We start from the raw sequence: 20,416 nt of genomic DNA, 5'->3' as shown, positions 1-20,416 counted from the left end.
AAGGCGAGAGGCCGTGGAAGGAGGCGGATGGGTCGGGGACAGTCCAACAGGACACCTGGCTTTGGGGTGTGAGGCGGCTCGTGGGCAGCTCACACGTCCTGAGTGCTGAGCAGCACGCTCCGCATGATGGCTGCCTGGTGCTGACAAGGACTGGGAGGTGACCCTGGTTCCAGTTTTTGGAAGAGGAAACAGGGAGAGGAAGAAGTGGCTAGTTCCACTGTGAAGATGCTGGGTGCTGCACCGCCCTGGCTGCTGAGTCACTGGGGAGGTCTCAGCCCCTCCACACCTCCCTGGGAGGGTGGCGGGGGCAGAGGGAAGGAAGAGGGAGGGTCAAGAAGGGAGTATAGAGGGTGCAAGGGGAGTGTGAGGGGAGGGAGGCCACCTGGGGCCCCGGACAGCAGAGGGAGACAGGCTGGTAGTGAGGGGGAACGAAACGAGCAAATACACTGAGAGGAGAAAGTGGAAACGCTTTGCACGGGGGAAAAAGCAAACGTGGAAATGCGGAAATGGCGAGGAGTCCAGGTTCCATCCTCATGGAGGCAGGTTTAAGGTGGGCAAGAGCTCTTCTGCTGCGCCCTGGAGCTGGCCTCGGGAAGCCCAGACTGTCAGGGTCCATTTCCAGCAGCGATTCCCACGCAGGAAGGGAGCGAGGGGTCATCCCGGGGGGCTCTTTCCTCTCCAGGACACGGAGCAGCTGTGTCTGAATTGCTGGGGGGTGCAGAGAGGGGCACCCTGAAGCATCCCAGAGCCCCCCCCGAGAGTTCCTGTTGAAACGAGGTGCACAGCACCCTCCACCCCCAGGCACTGCGGAGTGGAAACTGAGGTTGAGAACCACCGGATCCTGAGATTGGGTCTTGGAGAAAATTACTTTTTGCTCATCTCCCAGTTTTCTGTTATGAAATGAAAATATTCACTCCTATTTAGACTCAGCCTCATTACTGTCTGCCACTTCACTTGGCTCTGCAATCCATTAAGAAAAAGTTTAAGAAAACAAAATGTTTTCCAGCTCTATTTCCCAACTCTGCCTAATTATATAATTCTAAATATTTGTTGTTTTTTTTAAAGGTCTCAGAAAACTAAAATGCTGATGGTGCGTGATGGCTCATGCTTGTTATCTGAGCACTTTGGGAGGCCAAGAACGGTAGATCACCTAAGGTCAAAAGTTTGAGACCAACCTGGCCAATGTGGTGAAACCCCATCTCTACTAAAAATACAAAAATTAGATCGGCATGGTGGCGCACACCTGTGGTCCCAGAGACTCGGGAAGCTGAGGCTTGAAAATCGCTTGAACCCAGGAGACGGAGGTTGCAGTGAGCTGAGATCGTGCCACTGCACTCCAGTCTGGTTGGCAGAGTGAGACTCTGTCTCAAAAAAAAAAAAAAAAAAAAGAAAAAGAAAACTAAAATGCTAGTTATAGTTAAAAAGTGCCTGAGCCTGGGGACAGCGCCTCTGCAGTCATACATGAGGGTGCTATTGGTAATCCATTGAATTGTAGCTTCTTACCAAGGGACCAGCACAGATGGCCCTGTAGAGCTATGAATGCGGCTGACTGCAAGAGGTTAAAATACCCGGAGCAGAAATTAGCTGCACTCTAAGTCCAAATGAATCTCTATGTTTGAGGCATCATTAAAGCATTTAAAATTCTACTGAGAGTGACCTGAGGCACTTGGTGTCACCCATCATTGAAGCCCAGAGAAGGCAGACACAGTCCTCCCTGTGGACCCTTTCGGGCCTGCTGGTTGCCAACATGTTACTGGCTCTGAGCTCCGTAAGTCATCTTCTTGTTCTTTCTTTCCAACCTCCACAAACTGTTCAAGATCCTCTAATGAAGAAGTGCAGCCAGCAGTGGCCAAGAACCCTCAACTACAAGACAGTGAAATCAGCTACTTCTGATAAAGACCTTCAGAACCGAATCAGACACAGGAACAAACAAAACCACAACGTATGTGCTCTGATTCTATGGGAACGCACTGGGAGCTATTTCCCGTTCCTTTTTGACTTGCAAGACATCTTGTCATCTTGAATTTGGAATTGTTTTTTGATATGGGATTGTAAATCTTTTGCAGTTTCATTGTTCCTACTGCAGGACCAACAACAGTCATGTATTGGGAAGATAATTTTCTCTGAGTGGTTAGCAGGTGCCAACTGTAGCATAAAACATCACTCAACAGCTCAAAAGCATCACCGAGGTCTCGGTTTACAACTGACCTTGTTTGCTAGGCCTTTTTCCCAATTCTACTTAATTATGTAATTCTCAACATTTGTGTTTGTGTTTTTAAAAAAGCCCTTAGAAGGCAGGAGAATCACTTGAATCCGGGAGGCGGAGGTTGCAGTGAGCTGAGATCGCGCCATTGCTCTCCAGCCTGGGCAAAAAGAGCGAAACTCCATCTCAAAGGGAAAAAAAAGCCCTTAGAATAATCTGGAACAAAAATTTGGTGCAAAATAACAGCACGAATACAAAGCCTACCTGGGTTTTGGAAGACCTTCGGACCAAGGTCTGGCTCCCGGTCCTGCTGCTTTCAGAGTGTGGGGAGGGGGTGGTGGTCACAAAATCAAGGGCATTTGCAGTCTGCACCACACAGAAAAGTGAGGGCACCACCCTGTTCCTCAGCGCCTTCCTCACCCAAGGCCCTGCACCAAGGACATGCCAGGCTCCTCTTCACCTGTTCACGTGGCCCTCTTTTCACTGCTATCCTCCCAACTCAAATTCTTTCCCCAGCCTTTCTTTAGGGTCACTGTATTATACACTTAAAACATGTTTGCAAGCTCTGGGATAAATAAAAGAATTTACTCACCCCATTTCAGGGTGAAACCTTCTAGAACAATTTGAAATATTTTTAAGAATACCTATCAATCTGTAAATACCATGACTTACTGATTTAAAGGAATAGCAGGTAATAATGAAATAAATGAGACTGAAGGGAGATACAATTAAGATTGGGCGCAATGTACCAATCTTTACTGTAATTATGTCAAGAAAATAACAACATCAGAAGAAAGGAAAAGAGTCAGTAGCAAAGAAATGGATGATTCAGAGATGCACACTTCTGAAAGCTTTTACTTACGGAAAATGCTGCCTTCCATTTATCATTCACTCAAACTGTGCTTTACGCCTAAGACTGGTTAATTGCACAACATTATTTTTGTGAAAACCAAACAAATTACACATCAGCCTTTCATGCTAGGTTCAGAAGCCGGAAATGTCAGATTCCTTTTCCTGCAGCAGACATCTTACATTTCCCTCAACTTAATTTAATGGTGGGCAACTTAATGTAATGGTGATGTATGGAAGTTTCCACAGAACTCTATGGGGAAAGTCCCACAGGGATTTTAGGTGAGGCTTATTCTGCCCTAAGTGCACGCTGAGTGAGGGTGCCTTCTTCTTCCTCGAGCCCTTCAGTAGGTCATTCTGTCCAGCCCTGCGGTTAGTGGCCTCTCATACTTGGCACTTGACAGCTCCTCCTTGATGATGCTTCCCCATGAGGCAGCACAGGGAAGATGCCCCCGGGCAATTCTCATTAAGCAGAAGCAGGAGGAGCTGGGCCCTGGCAGCTCCTTGAGGAGCGCTGGTCTGCTTCAGCCACGCCACCCTCGGGAGCTTGAGAACACAGGAACTGGCCTCACTCCTCAGTCCAGGATCCCTCCCTTGCCTGAGCTTCTGGGAAAGCTCACATGCCCCGTCCACAGGAGAGCTGAATGCAAATCGTGGGGAGGGGGCCCTGCTTTGCCCTTGCCCTTAACCTCAATGCTGGCCCTGCAGCTGCCGGCAGATCCCCCTCCTTTCTTGATGCCAGGTCCCTGACTCTCAGGGTAGCCCGTTGGCTGCTTTCTTCATACGCCTCCTCCCACATGTGGGTCTTGAGTCCTAGGTTGAGATTGTCTTTCCTGGTCGAGTCCTGACCAAGACCCAGTTCTGAAGTCTTGGAGCATCTTCTGGTCACACTGACAGCATGGGGTGGTCTGAAAGGCCTGTAGAGGTTACATGACCATCACCCTCGCTTGGGCTTGTCCAGCCTACTGGCCTTCATCAGGGCCTATAAGGTCAAGCGCTGACCAACAACTGCTGCAGAGTCTGCTATGTTCACCTTTCCAACAAAGCTGGGGATGCCAAGGGCTGGGAGAGCCTGCGGCTTATCCAAATGGGACATTCGGTGGAGCCGGGAAACCAATGGGACCCTGAGACCTCCAAACGGTGTGTGACTTGAGCCAAGGTGGGGATGGAAGACCTTTAAGATTTTTCTGGGGATAGGGTGATTTGAATCATCTCACTGAAAGATTATGTGACAGCTAAATAATGTATTTAACAGAAGCAAAAAGGAGACATAAATAAATATGGATGAAAGGTCTGAGCACTGTAGGGCAGGTCTGTTTCTATTTGCTGATACTACAAACCTAGATCAGTAGTTATGGCAACACTACCCAGGCCCAGGAACTGATTTAGATATCTCTGCAGGCTCCATTTCCACGTAAAGGATAATATTCCTTCCTAGAATGATATGCAGGTGGGGCGGGTTGGGGGCTGAAATACACTGGGGACAGGAGGATGCTTTCTGCCTATAATGATCTCAGATGAGGACATTTCAATATTTCTAAACTATGGGAAAATCACTGGGAATATGACAAAAACAGCGTAGAAATCCTGGAGGATCAATTAACTGTATCTCACACCCTGTCCTGTGAGAATGCAGATTCTATCCACTTAAGTCTTCAGATTGGGGGAGAACCCTCGAGATAGCTAGTCAGTCTCTTCCCACATGCAGAAAGCCTCACCCTAGATTTTGGGCAAATGCTCAAGGCTTCAGTTGACTGACCAGTTACGAGAATGTGAAGCAGGCATTGGTATTCCACTGTTGATTAGCCTCCAACTGCCATAAGAGCACATATCACATCACAGGTGTTTCTGAAAAACTCGGCAATTCCTGCAGGCCGAATATTTCAGCTAGGTTTCTCTGAAATTCTACTAAAGAAAGGGTCTTTCCTAAAAGTATTAATATTAGAAAGGATCCATGTAATTGACTACAGTGAAATTCTCTTTCAGTTGTACTGAAACAGTCGATGTGCATTCTGTGTGACTTGTGATAATTAAAAGAGTCCACAACTTTTTACAAATTTTAACATTTGATTTATGAACCAGCTTTTCACCTTGAAGCAAAATGGTAGCCAAGAAGTTTTCAAGTGGGCATTGCATTCTGTAACAAAGAATGAATGTCAACAACACTTAATGGCTAACAAGGACATTTGGTGTGCATTTAGAGTACAGAGGTAAATGTTTTAAATAAGAATATTCTTCTATGTAATTTTCTAACTTAATACCAACAAAAGAAATCAAGCCAGTTTAAAGATGTTAGCAATGTAATGGAATTCTTATGATACCAAGGTTGAAGAGGTGAAAAAACGCAGCTATCAATCCACACTAGAACAATAACATAATCCCATAAATCAGTCCCTGATGATACAAAGTGATTTGATGATGAAAAGTCAGAAAAGGCAACAACAAGTGTCCACAGCAGTAGATTTAAGAGGGCAAAAAGGAGGCTCTTCTGAGTTTCCTGTGAATATCTGTAACAATACAGTCATGTATGGAAACACCTGAGGCACCTGGAGGTGAATACTGCTATGAAACACTCATCGTTATGAAAGCAGATGTCTGTGTGCATTGGATGCTGCTGTGTCTTGGTCATACATTTCTGTGCATTTAATTCAATAAATCTCCTTCTTCTTTAGAAGCAGGAACATCTATTGATCACTTTCTCTATGCAAGGAACACGTCTCATCATTTCCTTCGAACCTCATGATTCATGTGAGCAGTTGGGTTTATGCTCCTTGCCTTTAGGGGAGGCCCCTGATGCTCAGGGAGGTGGGTGCCTGCCCCAGAGTGAGCCATGCTCAGGAGGGAGAAGGGGCTGGAGCCTTGCCTCTGCCTGCAGATCCCTGGCTTTATCTCAGCACCACCCAACAATAACATGGGAGAACTGAGACACCTGTTGGGCTACTAAATCTTGATCCCAATTGTTCTGGCCCTGAGCTGCAGAATAAGGTTTAAGATCTTTCCCAAGACAGCCATCACCACCTAGAGCCACACACTGCCTGGAATTCTTAACCCGGGGCCCACGCACCCCTCGGGGTACATACATTTGGACGGGAAAAATGTCTCCATTTTCACTAACTTTGAACTGCAATTCAGCACTTCCTATGATTAGGATTGAAAGTTAAGAAACCACAGCAGCATTAGCAATGCCTTGGCTTTGTCACCAATAGACAAATATTTTAAAATCGCATGACAGTTGTGATACTGTTGTAGATATTTTGAAATGTCATTGGTGTTCATTATTGTCAGATTTGCAGAGTTGTTAGACCTGCCTCTAGATCTTAATATTTAATGTGGTAATAAAGTGCTTTTTAATTCATGTTATGTTTTAAAAACATATTCTGATAACTGTATTTAAGTATAATTGGTTTCCTATGAAATCCTATGCATTGTGTTTTGTGCAACTAAAGACATAATTCTGGGGAGTGCCCCAGGTGTCCGCAGGTGTCCCCAGACACCTCAAGGCCATGCGGTCCTCCAGGTGGCTTCGAGGGGTCTGGGGCAGCAGGAAGGGACTCCTGTGGTTGGCCGCCTGTTTCTCTTTGATCATCAAGAATAAACAAGAGCCCTCCATCTCTCTTATGAAAAGGCAGATGCCAGGATATCCTTTGAAATGAAATTACTAATAAAATAAGCACTTTAATTCAATTCAACTCAAACTCACTTTTTATTAGATCAGTTTTATTTGTGAATTATGATAATGTCCTTTAAGCGTTGTGAAACTTTTATCTTTACAGTTAGAGTAGCAGCCTTGTATGAGTTCTCTAAGATAATGATATTTCATAGTGTACATTATAAAAGAGATCAGAGGAAGTCAGCAGGGCTCTGGAGGGCTGGGGTCGCAGCCTCCAGTCTCTGCAGCTCTCCTGCATTAGTTTTAGGCATTGTTCACATTGGATGAAGGCACTTCCCCTGGAGGACCCTAACCCGCTACTGTGGACAAGGTTCCTGGCTTTGCTGTGCTCTTCTTTCCCACCCAACCTGGAGGAGGAAGGCTCCCACTCCAGGGGCGCTGCCAGACACAGGCAGCTGTGCGCTGCAGGAGAGGGCTCGGATAAAGAACAGCCTCCTTGCACAAAGCCGGGTTAAATACATTATGATTCATTTAGCATTTTGATGACTCTTAAAAAGTCACCTTTTAAAGGCTTCTAATACTCAACTAGTTACAGTTAATTTAAGCTTGTAACTCACTCAATTCTGGTGAAGTTTCCACTATAATATTTTTATTTTTTCTTGGCTGAGAAGCAGAGTAGTGTATGTCACTAATCATGTAGGACTCCGGCACAAATTAATCCTTGCAGCAATTGATCTTTACTTGGCACATCCATTTGGACGGGAAAAGTGTCTCCATTTTCACTAACTTTGAACTGCAATTCAGCACTTCCTATAATTAGGATTGAAAGTTAAGAAACCACAGCAGTATTAGCAATGCCTTGGCTTTGTCACCAATAGACGAATGTTTAAAAATCGCATTACAGTTGTGATATTGTTGCAGATATTTTGAAATGTCATTGATGTTCATTACTGTCAGATTAGGAGAGTTGTTAGAGCTGCCTCTAGATCTTAATATTTCTGACACACATCTTATGCGAAGCAACACGGGCACCCAGTCTGACACTAGGCAATCACGCTAATACATATGTATCTATCTGTAAGGCAAAAATAATTGGCTTAATAATTTTGTGCACAAAATGTCCAAATTCATAAAATATTAATCACAGATTTTTATTAGAACCAAAACATAGTAAGTTCTGTAACTCCATATTCTGATATTTGGAAATGTCTGATCTTCAAGATCAAAAAAAGAAAAGTACCCTTAAAATATTTTTCTGGAAATTTTCCCTTCAATTCCCAAGTGAGCTGAGGACAATTCAACTTTACGTGTAACTGATCCTTTACCAGGCAGTATTTCCTTAGCTCCTACATCAAAGAACTCAGTGAAACACCTCGAGAATGCCTGCCAAATACTGTGATGAAGCATTAGGATTTATTTTAGAGAAATTATTTTAAGGTAACCATTTCTTCAATCTGAGTGATTTTACTGATGTAACACGTTCAGAAAGCATTTCTTTCTTGAGCTATTTTCAGAATCTCTAAAATGCCTTTCCCTTTCGTATACAGAATAAATAAAGCTGTAATAATTATCTTTCTCCTATGGTTTGAAGCAATCAACACATTCATCCATTTTGCTCAATCAATACAAGGAGCTTATGATGAATCTGGGCCGATACATTTGTCCAACGTTGCTGATAATTCCGCACCACGTGTCAGACTTGATGGATGCACCATCCGTCCTCTCGTGGATTGATTCTGAGTATTGTAGGAAAACCACACACCACGGAACTGCACAGGCTCTCCTAACATCCATATTGTTCCACAATGAGGAACAATAATACTACACGTGGTACTTGGTTGGGGTGGCTTCTACTTGCCAACTAGACACCTCCTCAGCACCAGGTGGCTCTGGCACTGGACTGGTTGCCTGGTGGCAGCTCAGCTCTGTGCATGATTCAACCTCAGCAAGTCTCAGTTTCTTCCTCTGTAAAATGGGAATAACAACAGCACCCACCTCATAGGCTGCTACAAGGATTTAATCAAGTCATTCACATAAAGCATTCTGCACAGCAGCTGACTCACAGCAAGCTCTTATGTTGCATCGCAAGAAGGGGCAAAACGAAGAGGGTGGGGGGTCTGCTCAGGGAAACAGATCCTGTGCCAAACATTTATTTGGCACATTCAAGGTGTCGGACATTTAGCAAAGAGAAGGGGCAATACAGTTGTAATTATGTAAACTGGCAGGATAAGCACAAAAATGAACTTTTTCTAGACAATGCAGAGCTTCCTCCTCCGCAGTTCAGAGGAGGAAGTCATCGCTTTTACTGAAGGAGTGGTTGAGGAGCTGTTTGCAGAGAAGTTAGGGGCATCTGGGCAGGGTTTTTAAGGATGGCCAGGGACTCACCGGGTGAACATGGGCAAGAGGGCTTCCAGGCAGGAGAGGCTGGTGGAAGAGGAGCCTCAGTGGGGGCTGTGGTGGATGCAGGCTGTACAGTGCTAGGAAACTTAAGCTCTATTTCGTAAGGTTCATAACAAGATGCAATAAAGCTAGGCCTGCATTTTAGAGGAGCCATGCAGGTGGCATCAGGGAGGATGGACAGGGACAGAGAGACTGGATGTGGGCACTGCAGGAATCCAAGCAGGTGACAGGCACCCATGAGGCAGCAGCACAGGGCTGGAGAGGAGGAGAGCTGGAGAGGAGAGCCTAGCACTGGAGAACAAGAACAGAAGAGGCTTGGTGAGTGCGGCTCCCTGACCACGCCCAGACCTGCTGGCCAGGTAAGGGGCAAAGTCAGGTAGCTTCTTCCAGCTTCTACAGACCTACCCTCATCTCCCAATCCTTTGCCACCTGATTGGTCCCAAATCTGCTCTCCCAGGCTTGTGTCCTTGGTCCTCCCGCTGAGCTGGTTTCCTCCTAGCTTAGCCGAGTGGGATTAGCAGGCCAGGGAGAGGACCAGGGGAGTGTCGCAGACGTTACGCAGAATGGGGAAGGGTCATCACAGGAATGCCAACAGCAATGTCACTACAGTGCTCAGTGAATGAATGAATGATGTGTGTAACCATGAAAAAATAACTGAACAATTAAACCTTAGCTTAGCTTGCCGACTTACCGAGTAGGAAAGTGTAGACATTACTGGAAACGTTTCTGCCATTACTACAACTTCTTGGTCAGTGTGGGGGCATGCCTGGCCTTTCCGTTTATCAGCAATGAAACCATATTCCAAAAAGCACTGAGTAACTAATGCCCCATGTTAATGTCGAGTCTTGATCACCCTTAAGTAGAGTGTTCTCTCTAAGAACATCAGTCAGAATTTCTAAAGACCCTGTTGACCTAGGACCCCACTGTGCCCATGTCCCCACTACACACCCAGGCCACTGTCTATTGTCGGATCCATGGACATTTCCTAACTATTAACAAAAAGATATGTGTGAAGCCACTTGGCGTGTCAAAAGCAAATGTGAAGGGTTTATGTCTTCTCCCCATTAGAGGCAGGCACTTGATGTGTATCTGATCTACCAGTGACGCCTAGGAAGTTCCTGCATGACAGGAGGCACTCGATTCCTGTGCTGTATTCATTAGTCAGCCACGGCTCTGGAGGGTCTGCGCGCACCGCCCTCCGCAGCTGCGTCTCATCGAGGGTGGAGTGAATCATCCCTACATTTTCTTTTTCAGGGTTTACACTCCCTCATAGTCTACACAAGCAGTCCAGGGAGGAAGGCTGGCTTTAGGATGGCATCTGTACAGAAGTTGGGCTTTGAAGGCGCTGAGTCAGCGTTGACCTAGGACAGGGAGTCTGATCCAGGTGGGGTGGGGTGGTTGGGGGGATTAATTATCAGCACTTCTGAAGCTCTGGGCTGTGGTTACTGGTGGGTGAGGCTGTGTCTGCCAGATGGGTGGAGAGGGAGGAGGTGGACCATGGCCAGCATCAGGCAGCTTTTCCAATCCGGGCTGCCCATTAGCATCATGAGGAGCTCTTCAGACCAGCCTCTGCCAGGGCCTGATCCTAGACTACAAAGTCTGAGTCTTTGAGGGGACAGCCTTGGTACTGAAATAATTTGCACCCTCCTCAGGGCATCTCATGTGCTGCCAGGGTTGGGAACCACTGGCGGAGAAGAAAGGACTAACACTTGTGGCCAGCCATCCTCTCCCCTCCTGCCTGCTGCATCAACACATCTAGGGCAGCAACAACCTCTGACTCCAGGGAGCTCCGAAATGTGGCTCAAAAATCCGCCACTAGTGTCTGTTTTGTTTCCTCAACTATAAAAGTCATTTCTGCTGGTGCCTTATCTGCCTCTGACACAGGACTAGTGAGGCTGCCTTCCTTCTAAACCTGGCTGTGGAAGAGTCTTCCTGGCGATGAGAAGGGAGACACTGACCAGGTTGCGGCTGTCAGGCTTTCATTCGGACTTCAGCTCAGTGTCCACGTGGGCACATTCCACTAAGAAACAGCCACGAACCTACATGTCCTTACACAGAAAACCAAATCTCCCCCATCGCTTGAGGGAAATCAGAAAAGTACACGAAAATACACTACACCCTCTTCCTGCAAGTTCAGATTCTCAAAGTCTCATTGGTGAAGCAAAAGTGGCTTCTACCAGGAGCTGCCCCACGTGCCCTGGGCTGAGCCGCTGGAGCTCTCCAAGTGGGTGCGGGGCTATTTTTAGGATGCAGTCCTGCCTGTGTCCTCCTGCCTGCTCTACTTGATAGAAGAACAAGTAGCTATTTTTTCCTCTGAACAGTCCAGCATATCGATACCTCAAGCTGCAGAGTCATCGGTGGTGGCAATAATCTCCGTCCCCTGTACACAGCGCAGGGCACAACACAGTGACTCATAGGCACGTTACCAAAAATCCACGTCTCCCTGGACAAATCAGACGGCGTTACCCACCCCTGTCGGTCACTATTTTTGCTCTAGGTTGTTCTAGCTTCCCTCTGGGTATGCAGCCATTTCTCTGCTCAAAGCTGCGGGCAACATTCTCCATCCAGTGCCTCCCTCCGTGTGGCTGCATCTATTGCTCTCAAACTAGCACAGCAGCTGCAGAAACAAGATGAGCAACTGGTTAAGAAATTCCTGTTTGGTTTCATTACGGGCTGAACTGTTTCTCCTCCAATCTCCAATGTACATGGCGAACCCCTAACCCACAGTACCTCAGAGTGTGACCTTATTTGGAAACAGGGTTTTTAAGAGGTAATTAAGTTAAAGTCAGGTCAGGAGGATGGGCCCTAATCCAATCTGACTGTGTTCTTACACGAAGAGGAGATTAGGACACAGACACACACAGAAGGAAGGTCGTGTGAGGACACAGGGAGGACACAGCATCTACAAGCCAAGCAGGCAGGACCCAGGAGAAACGAGCCGTGCTGACACATTGATCTTGGACTTCCAGGTCCTCTGTTATGGCAGCCCCAGCAACCTAATACAGGGCCTTTAAACATTTTGTGTGTTGTATGGCTGGGTGAGGTGGCTCACGCCTGTAATCCCCATGCTCTGGGAGGCCGAGGTGGGAGGACTGCTTGAGCCCAGGAATTTGAGACCAGCCTGGGCAACATAGTGAGATCCCCATCTCTACAAAAAATAAACAAAAATTAACTGGGCATGGTGGCGTGCACCTGCAGTCCCAGCAACTTGGGAGGCTGAGATGGGAGGATTGCTTGAACCCAGGAATTAAAGATTACAGTGAGCTATGATCATGCCACTGCACTCCAGCCTGGGTGATAGAGGGGACCCTGTCTCAAAAAAAAAATCTCTGTTATAGCAAGTTAGAAGCCCACAGATTTCAGGAGCCCAAAGGGCTGTTCATCTTTGTCACTCTTTCTGATGAGACTGCTAGTTTTACAGTCATAAGTAAAGTGCTATTTCTAGGCCTAGTATTTTGGAAGATGGGTTTTATGTATGTCTCTCTGTGTGTGTGCATGTCTATGTGCACTTGTGCTTCCCAGTCACACCATAGTGTAGCCCCCTTTCAGACCTAAGGTGGATTTTAGTGACATCACTGCATATCATTTCACAAAGCTGAGCTGCAGAGCCCTTTACTCTTTCATGACATTGGGACAAGTTTCCTTTATTAAAAAACATGCAGAAACCATCAGGCAAACAGAACTTGCCCTGAAATTGCTTGCCAATTTTAAATTCAAATAGTAAGACTGGAGGATGTTTTAGTCCTGATGTTCTGTGAATCTTCTGCGGATGGCTGGCTGAGCAGCTCTTCTCTGTGCACAGAAAGGATTATCACAATGGTCACGGTTAACAAACAACTGCCTGGAAACAGCAAGGTGCTTGGATGGCGCCTGGCCTGACTGCCATTTCCAACAGCTTTTACTCATCCTGATGAGATTTCAGAGCCTTGCCACTCATGAGCTGTTGTGAGAGCATGCAACTGTATAAACGCCACCTGACTCTGTGAAACTACAGTTTCCTCACCTGTACAACAATCACCAAAAGAGCAGAACCAGGGAGGTTCAAACATCCTCAAATATCCTCCATTCTCTGCTGGCCCAGAGTATGGCACAAGCAAGTACGAAATGCTTCCTGCTGCTGCTGCTGCTGCTGCAGTTATCATTATCAACACCGTGTCATGCCGAATTGTATGGTTGGCTCTGAGGGGCCAGGAGAGGAGTGAGGAATTGTCACTCAATTGCCATTTGGTTCCCTGCCCCTGGCGATGCCTAATTAACTAAAAAGGGGACACTCAGGGGGTGAGCTGCAGTGAAAGCAGGGCTCTGAGTCAGTGCACCGTCAAGCAGCTTTTGGGGACCCCGCTGCTCACACAACTGCAAGAACAAGGTCCCTGGCCAGTCACGCCATCGTCCCACGCTCCAAGCCTGGAATGGAAGCCAGTAAACTCTGGCACTCTTCACGGCCAGCATCCCCCAATGCTGATGCTACTTTGTCTAGGTTTACAGAGTCCGAAAATGCAGTTTTTGTAGGTTAAGCTATGTCCTAGATGCAAGCACTGTGCTGGGATTACAGGCTACTTTCATTTCAAAACCAACATCTTCCAGTTTTTGAATGCCAAAAATCTTCCAATGGAGCTGTGGATTGTATTCTTTTGGTTCAGTAATTAATAAAGGATGCAAATAATTATCTAAAAGTATACTTTTAACATTTTCACCAGTTCATTCTAAAAGTTCAGAGCTTTAAAATCCAATTATAAAAAATGAAGAGTTACCTAAAAATGCCTCTAGTCAAAAGAGGGTTTAGTAATATACAAAGGGGGAAGATATATATATCATTATTTCTACATAGAATATATCATATGGGAAATTTATATATTAATTTAAGATAAACACAATTCGTAGAGCAACATGCAAGAGATTTTGGTAACACAGGCCAGAGAGCCAGTTAAAAGCCTCACAAAATGACTGAATTTATCACATGATGTGATAAACCTAAGCTTTTAATTGTACACAAAATTGTTAAGCAGATATTATGTTACACACAAAACTCTTAAAATTGTTTTACGATTTCTCTAAAAGTACAGAAACAGCATATCCTCAATTCAGAAAGTTCAGCTGAGCAGTGAATGTTTTCCTCTATGAAAGAAGCAAACCAGCCTTTTCTAACTCTGTAGCTTACGAAAATGAATCCTAAAAAAGAAATCCTGACAAGTATCAGAACATAACTGGAATATAACGACTCTCCCTTTTAAAGTAATTATCGGTTTGGTAGCTGTCCCGGTTCTCCTTGAATACCTAATCAGGTATTTTGATTGCTTTCCCAAAGCATATTACCTCTAACTGAGGAAATAATTTGGTAACTACCATATGTGCTCTGAACAACCAGTAGGTAGTGAATTTGCAAAAGCACGGAAAGAGACAATCAACGTCGGGTGACCTGAAACACCGTCAGAATCCTTTTGTGGACGGAATCCTAAAACATTAATGACTACTCATTTCTTCCTTTCTTTCATTGCATTTTGAATATTTTATGTATGCCACACATTACTCTCTCTTAGACAGCTGTATGTTGGAAGCAGCATGAAAAAATGCAAAGAAATTGAACCGGCACTTTAAAAAGTGCTGAGTTTTTGCCTCTATTTTAGATGTGGAATAGACAATATAATACCATAAGCTAGGTGGAGGGCAATGGGTTCGATTAGGATTTTATTAAACTAAGAAATGAAAAAGTTGATAATTACTTTTAATAAAGAAATCTCTCACTTGTAAATTGTACATGAGAATCTCAATTTTAAATACAGAGAAAAGAAAATATACTTACAAGGACCCGTGTATTGATATACTGCCAATTGGCATATGGGCACCAAAGGAACTATTACAACTCAGAGCATTAATGTAAAAATGGGAAGCATTTAATTTCCTAAGGTTCCTCTCTCTCTTAAAAAAAATTCCCCATTTCTCATTTCAAACCTTTATTTTCTTTCATCTTTCAAAATATAGGCAGTGGTCCAGTTCATCTCTAAGATCTCTTCCAAGTCTTAAACGTTAGGACTCTGTGATCCCAGAAGGGAATACACATTCCTCTTCCCCTGATCCCCAATGTCATCTTCACTGTGGAGAATGAAAAACAATAACAGACTGTTCCAAAGAATTCTGATTAGCAATGATTCAAGAAGCAAATAACCAAGGCATTTCTGCAAATAATTCTTCCACATCATTTGTATAAATCCTATTTGAAAAATAAAACTGAGATCGCCTACCCCCCATGCTTACATTCTATCACATGAACCTCTCATCAGACTCAACATTTAACTGCAGGATGGAAAACAAACCTCTGATATTAAAGCACTAAGCCTCCCTCAGCTGAAGATGTTTTTCTACAGTTGTTACATTCACGCGATTTCTAACTCGGGAAATATGTGGAATCTAAACCTTAGAAAAGAGAGCCTGGCAGGATGGGTCGGGAAGTACCTGACCTTCTCTGCTGGAGTTAGGATGCTATTTGTTTGGAATCCCAGGGGTTCCAGCTTTAGTGAAATTGGCAGAACAAGCATTATTTGATTAGTATGAAACAGCCTGCCGTGAAAGGGACAGACACACAGGCCAGGCAGGGAAGAAGCAGTGGCTTCTGATAGGCCGCCTGTAGAAAGATCAAGCCGAGGTCATTCGGGGTCTTTTAAAGAAAACAATGATTTTTCATAAATCTAAAAGATGTCCACATAGCAATGTAATGTTCTTAAATAATGCTTAATATTGATTCGGGAAAACACCAGAGAACTCAACCGCAGTCGACAGCATATAATTCGAGCAGATAACACCATCACGCACTCACCCTGCTCTCAAGTACTTTGGGGTTTCTTTGCGTAAAGCTGCCATCTGATGCAATAGGTGAGAGGGCTCAGAACTGTTTGGTCCTTATATTGGTATTTCGTTAAAATCTTTAGCTCTGATAAAGGGTTTTAACTGCTTGGGGCAGTGGGGTGAGGGGATAAGGAAAAAGAAGCAGGTCTGAAAGAGACGAAGACCTGGAACGTCTACCCCAGAGGTGGTGGTCCTAAGGGGTTCGGGGAAGGAACAGGGTGCTCTGAGGGAAGAACAGGCATTGCCGTGACGGGGTCTGGTCTTGTCCCTTAAGGGAATGCCCAAACCACACCTCCGCCTCTCTAGAGTGAGCTCCCAAGAGCAAAATTTTCACCTTTCCAGGAAAGGCAGCCCAGAAGAAGGCAGGGGGCGGATTTACAAGCAGGCAGCTGTCCCTCCCCAGGGCACCCACCTGCAGACCTCCCACCCGAGCCTTCTGCGGAACTGTGTGTGTGTGTGTGTGTGTGTGTGTGTGTGTGTGTGTAGGGGGTGTTGGGGGTGGGTGGGAGATCAGCTGGGTTGGACACTTAAATCCTGAGGTCCAGGAAAAGTTCTCACCTTCATAGAGATTATAGGGATAGGAGATTGAGGAGCAGACAAGGGTGGGGCGAGAAAAGGGGAGATGGAGGAGAAAGAAGAGTAGTGGAGCCAGGGAAGGTGGAGAAGGAAAAAATGGAAAAGGAATGGGGGTGGGAATAGATGGGGGGACAGAGAAAGGGGTGAGGGGAGAAAGAGTCCAGGAGGAAAGGGAGAGGACGGCATGGGAGAGGGAGGCTAAGGAAGAGGGGTGGGAGAGAATTATGGAGGGATGAGGAGAGAACGAGCAAGCTAGAGAGACCAGAGAGACCGGCAGAGACCCAGACCAGACCGGGACGGGAGAGATGGGACGGAAAGCAGGGGCAGGAAGAAAACGCTCAGGGAAAAGAGGCGGAGGCGCTCGGAGCATCCCTGTGGGGCGCTGGTGTAGACAGAGCCGGGAGCTAGATGGCCGGAGAGGCCGACACAGGCCCTCATCTCGGGGCCCGGGCGCCCGGCGGCGCTGCAGACCCGATTGCCGCCCCGCGCCCCCAGCCCCGCCGCTCTGGCGCGCGCGCCTTACCTGGCCCTTGACCAGGCTGGCTGCGAACTGGCGCATGACGGCCTCCACGGTATAGGCGCTGGACCAGCCGCGCGGCGTGAGCAGCTCCATGCAGATGGCGCCGCCGTCCAACACGTAGCCGTTCTCCAGGCGCGGGCTGAGCACCCGCATGAAGGGCGGCGAGAAGGGGAAGTTGTCGGGGAAGGTGAGATTGAGCAGAATGAACTCGGTGTTGGTTTCCTTCATGTCCTGCCACAGCACCGAGTCCTTGTCCACCTGGTGCAGCTTCACGTTCCAGTCGAACAGGCTCTCGTCCACCAGCTCCACGGAGATGAAGCGGTCGCTAAGGCGCGCGATGTCCTGCAGCTCGCTTCGCGGAGCCGCCGGCTGCACCTGGGCGCAGTGCTGCTGGCGCGCCGCAGGGACCAGGCTGCCGCCCGCCGCCGCCGCCACCGCCGGGCCGGCCCGCCCTGGCGCCCGCCGCCCTCGCGGGGCCCCATTCCCCGCCGCCGCCGCTGCTGCCGCAGCCGCCGGCGCCAGCAATCTGCGGGTCAGCTCCGCTGCGCGCTTGCCCTTGCTGCGGGCCCCGGGCTGGCGTCGCCCACGCGCCCCAGGTGCTGCTGCTGCCAGGGCTGCTGCTGCTGCTGTTGCTTGTGCCCGCCGCTCTTGGCGCCAGCCGCCCTTGCCGCGCAGAGACGCGCTCTGCTGGCCGCCGCCGCGGTGGTTGTGGTGGTGCTTGGGGTCCTCGGTGTCCCGGTTATGCAGGCGGATAAGCCCGATCTTCCGCAGCAGCGTGGCCATTTTAGGCTCGGCGCCGGCTGGGGGCTCTGGTCGGCTCCTCCCCCGGAGCCCGCGAGCCCGGGCGCGGGGGGCGCGGGGCGGCGACGGCGGGCGACCGCTCAGCGGGGCGAGGCAAGGGCCACCCCAAGCGCCGGCTGCCGTGGCGCAGCGGAGCAGGCAGCACGCGCGCTCGCCGGTTGCGGCGTCGCCGCTGTCATATGACGGGGCCCGCTCCGGCTCGCTCTCCGGCCACCCGGGGAGGGGAGGCGTGTAGGGGACGCAGCGCGGGCGGGGGTCCCCGGGCCGGTCCCTGGGCACAGCCCCCCGAGTCCCGGCGTCTGCTGTCCTTTGTGCGCGGCGGTGGCCGCGCTGGCCCCGAGTCCGAACGCCGCGCCGGGGCGCGCAAAGCTGCCCGCAGTGCCCGGGAGGCAGCTAGTGGCCGCGGGCTCGCGCCTGGCGCTCCTGCGGGCCGTGCCGCGCTGGCGGCTACCGCGGGGCCCGGGCTGCTGCCGCTCGCGTCGCCGCCGCCGCTGCAGCTGCTGACATTGCAGAGGCTGCTGCTCCGTCTGAGCAGAGCGCGGCGCGGAGGGGGCGGCCCTGCTGGCCGGGAGGGGGGGAGCGGGGCGGAGCCGCCGGCTTGCCTGTGCCGAGCCGCCCCCGCCGCCCGCTCCCGCGGCGACACGCGCGCGGCCGCTGGGGGGAGACCGCGGTGCGCGCCGGGCAGGCCGGGCTAGGGGCTGCGGGGGGCGCAGGCTGGGCCGGGGGAGCCGGGCGGGGGCTGGGCGCGGGGTGTGAGCCTGGCGCTCTCGCGGGGGTCTCAGGCACGGGACCCTCCTGCCCGGATCTCGGGTAGCCGCGGCCCCTAGCCCAAGCTTCAGACCCCATTTAACCCCGTTAGCGCGATCTGGGGAAGGGTGGGAGGCAGCCTATAGATGCCTTCGGGTCGGAAGGAGCCTGGGGTTTCCGCACAGCTCGGGGCCGGCGGAGGCCACTTTCTTAAGGACCGATCCAAGAATCGGGGCCGGGGAGTTGGGGGCCGGGGAGTGTGATGTCCGGAGCGTGCCCGCCGCGATCCCCGAAGAGAAGCACCCTGAGTCACGACTTTGTTTCGCCGGTTCACCCCTCCTCGCCGACCCTGCTCCCCTTCCGCCCGCACCGCCGAAGGCCTCCGCATTCCCAAGAGGGGTCCCGGGAGGAAGGGCCCGCGGAGCGCTGCCTAGTGACTCATTTCTGAAGGCTGCGGAGAAGCGCGCCCAGAGCAGGCAGTCGGGGCTCAGGGGCAGGGCACCCCCTCTGCGGACCCCGGAGTGCCGGCCGCACGGGATCAGTCCGCCTTCCATTGGGATGCTGGCATCCCCGCCGCCCTTCCCTTCTTGAACCCATTAAACTCTCTCTCCCTCTGGCGACATTTCAAGCAAAAACCAAGTTTAGATCCCCAGGAACTGGAGGACTGGGAACCCCGAAGCTTCCACGTTTGCAGAAAGATCCTGCTCTGCACTGTGTGGTGTGTGTGTGCGAGTGTGGTGTGTGTGCTTGTCGTGTGGGGTGTGTGTAAGTGTGGTGTGTGTGTAAGTGTGGTGTGTGTGTATGTGTGGTATGTATGAGTGTGGTGTGATGTGTGTGAGTGGTGTGTGGGGGTGTGTGTGTGGTGTGTGTGAGGGTGGTGTGTGAGAGTAGTGTGTGGTGTATGTGCGAGTGTGTTGTGTGTAATTGTGGTGTATAGTGTGTGTGGTGTGTGTGGTCATGTGAGCATGGTGTGTGGTATGTGTGAATGGTGTGTGGTGTCTGAGTGTGGTGTGTGGTGTGTGTGGTATTTGCATGGTGTGTGTGAGCATGGTGTATGAGTGTATCGTGTGTGAATGTTTCATATGTGTTGTGATGTGTGTGGGGTGTGTGAGCATGGTATATGAGTATGTGGTGTGTGTGGTGTGTGTGTGCATGTGTGTGCTTGTGTGTGGTGTCTGTGTGATATGTGTGTGTGGTGCGTGTGACTGTGATGTGTGTGGTGTGTGAGTGTGGTGTGAGTGTGTAATATGTGTGTGGTGTGTGTGTGTGGTGTGTGTGTGGTGTGTGTGTGGTGTGTGTGTGGGGTATGTGGTGTGTCTGTGGGATATGTAGTGTGTGTGGTGTGTGTGACTGGTGTGTGTGAGGTATGTGGTGTGTGTGTGGGATGTGTGTGTGGTGTGTGTGTGGGGTATGTGTAGTGTGTGTGGTGTGTGTAACTGTGTGGTGTGTGTGAGGTGTGTGTGGTGTGTGTGGGATGTGTGTGTGTTGTGTGAGTGTGTGGTGTGTGTGGTGTGTGTGAGTGTGTGGTGTGTGTTGTGTGAGTGTGTGGTGTGTGTAGTATGTGTGAGTGTGTGGTGTGTGTGAGTGTGTGTGTGGTGTGTGTGTGCGGCTGAGCTGCCCAGTGGTGAGGCTACAGTGATGGTGAAGTACGGAAGAGATGACCCTGGAAGCTTACAGGGTTTAGGATTATAAACCTCGCTGCTGCTGCTGCTGCTGCTGCTGGTTTGACTTTGAACTTGAGGAGCCTCCCAGTTCTCCAGGAAAGCCTTTCATTCTGGGCGCCGTCATGGTGACTTCTTGTTGCTAACTTCTTTCAACATTTTTACCTTTTGTAAATTATTAGAAATTTTCACTGAAAAATAATTCTTCT

The 20,416-nt window shown here is 49.1% G+C and overlaps 1 protein-coding gene across 1 annotated transcript in view; it reads right to left on the bottom strand.

Annotated features, from left to right (window-relative positions):
- UBE2QL1 (ubiquitin conjugating enzyme E2 Q family like 1) overlaps positions 1-18,088 on the bottom strand; it is a 44,279-nt gene extending 26,191 nt beyond the window's left edge. Inside the window, 3 exon segments of the mRNA XM_021939222.2 lie at positions 17,002-17,561; positions 17,564-17,657; positions 17,659-18,088. Coding sequence (XP_021794914.2) covers positions 17,002-17,561; positions 17,564-17,657; positions 17,659-17,781 — 777 coding nt within the window. The 5' untranslated portion in view covers positions 17,782-18,088.
- Between the last annotated feature and the right edge of the window lie 2,328 nt (positions 18,089-20,416).

The sequence above is a fragment of the Papio anubis genome, chromosome 5 (genome assembly GCF_008728515.1).
Source record: "Papio anubis isolate 15944 chromosome 5, Panubis1.0, whole genome shotgun sequence".
NCBI classification, from domain to species: domain Eukaryota; kingdom Metazoa; phylum Chordata; class Mammalia; order Primates; family Cercopithecidae; genus Papio; species Papio anubis.
Note: the sequence above shows the minus strand (reverse complement) of the source record. Positions and strands in the feature narration are given on the sequence as shown.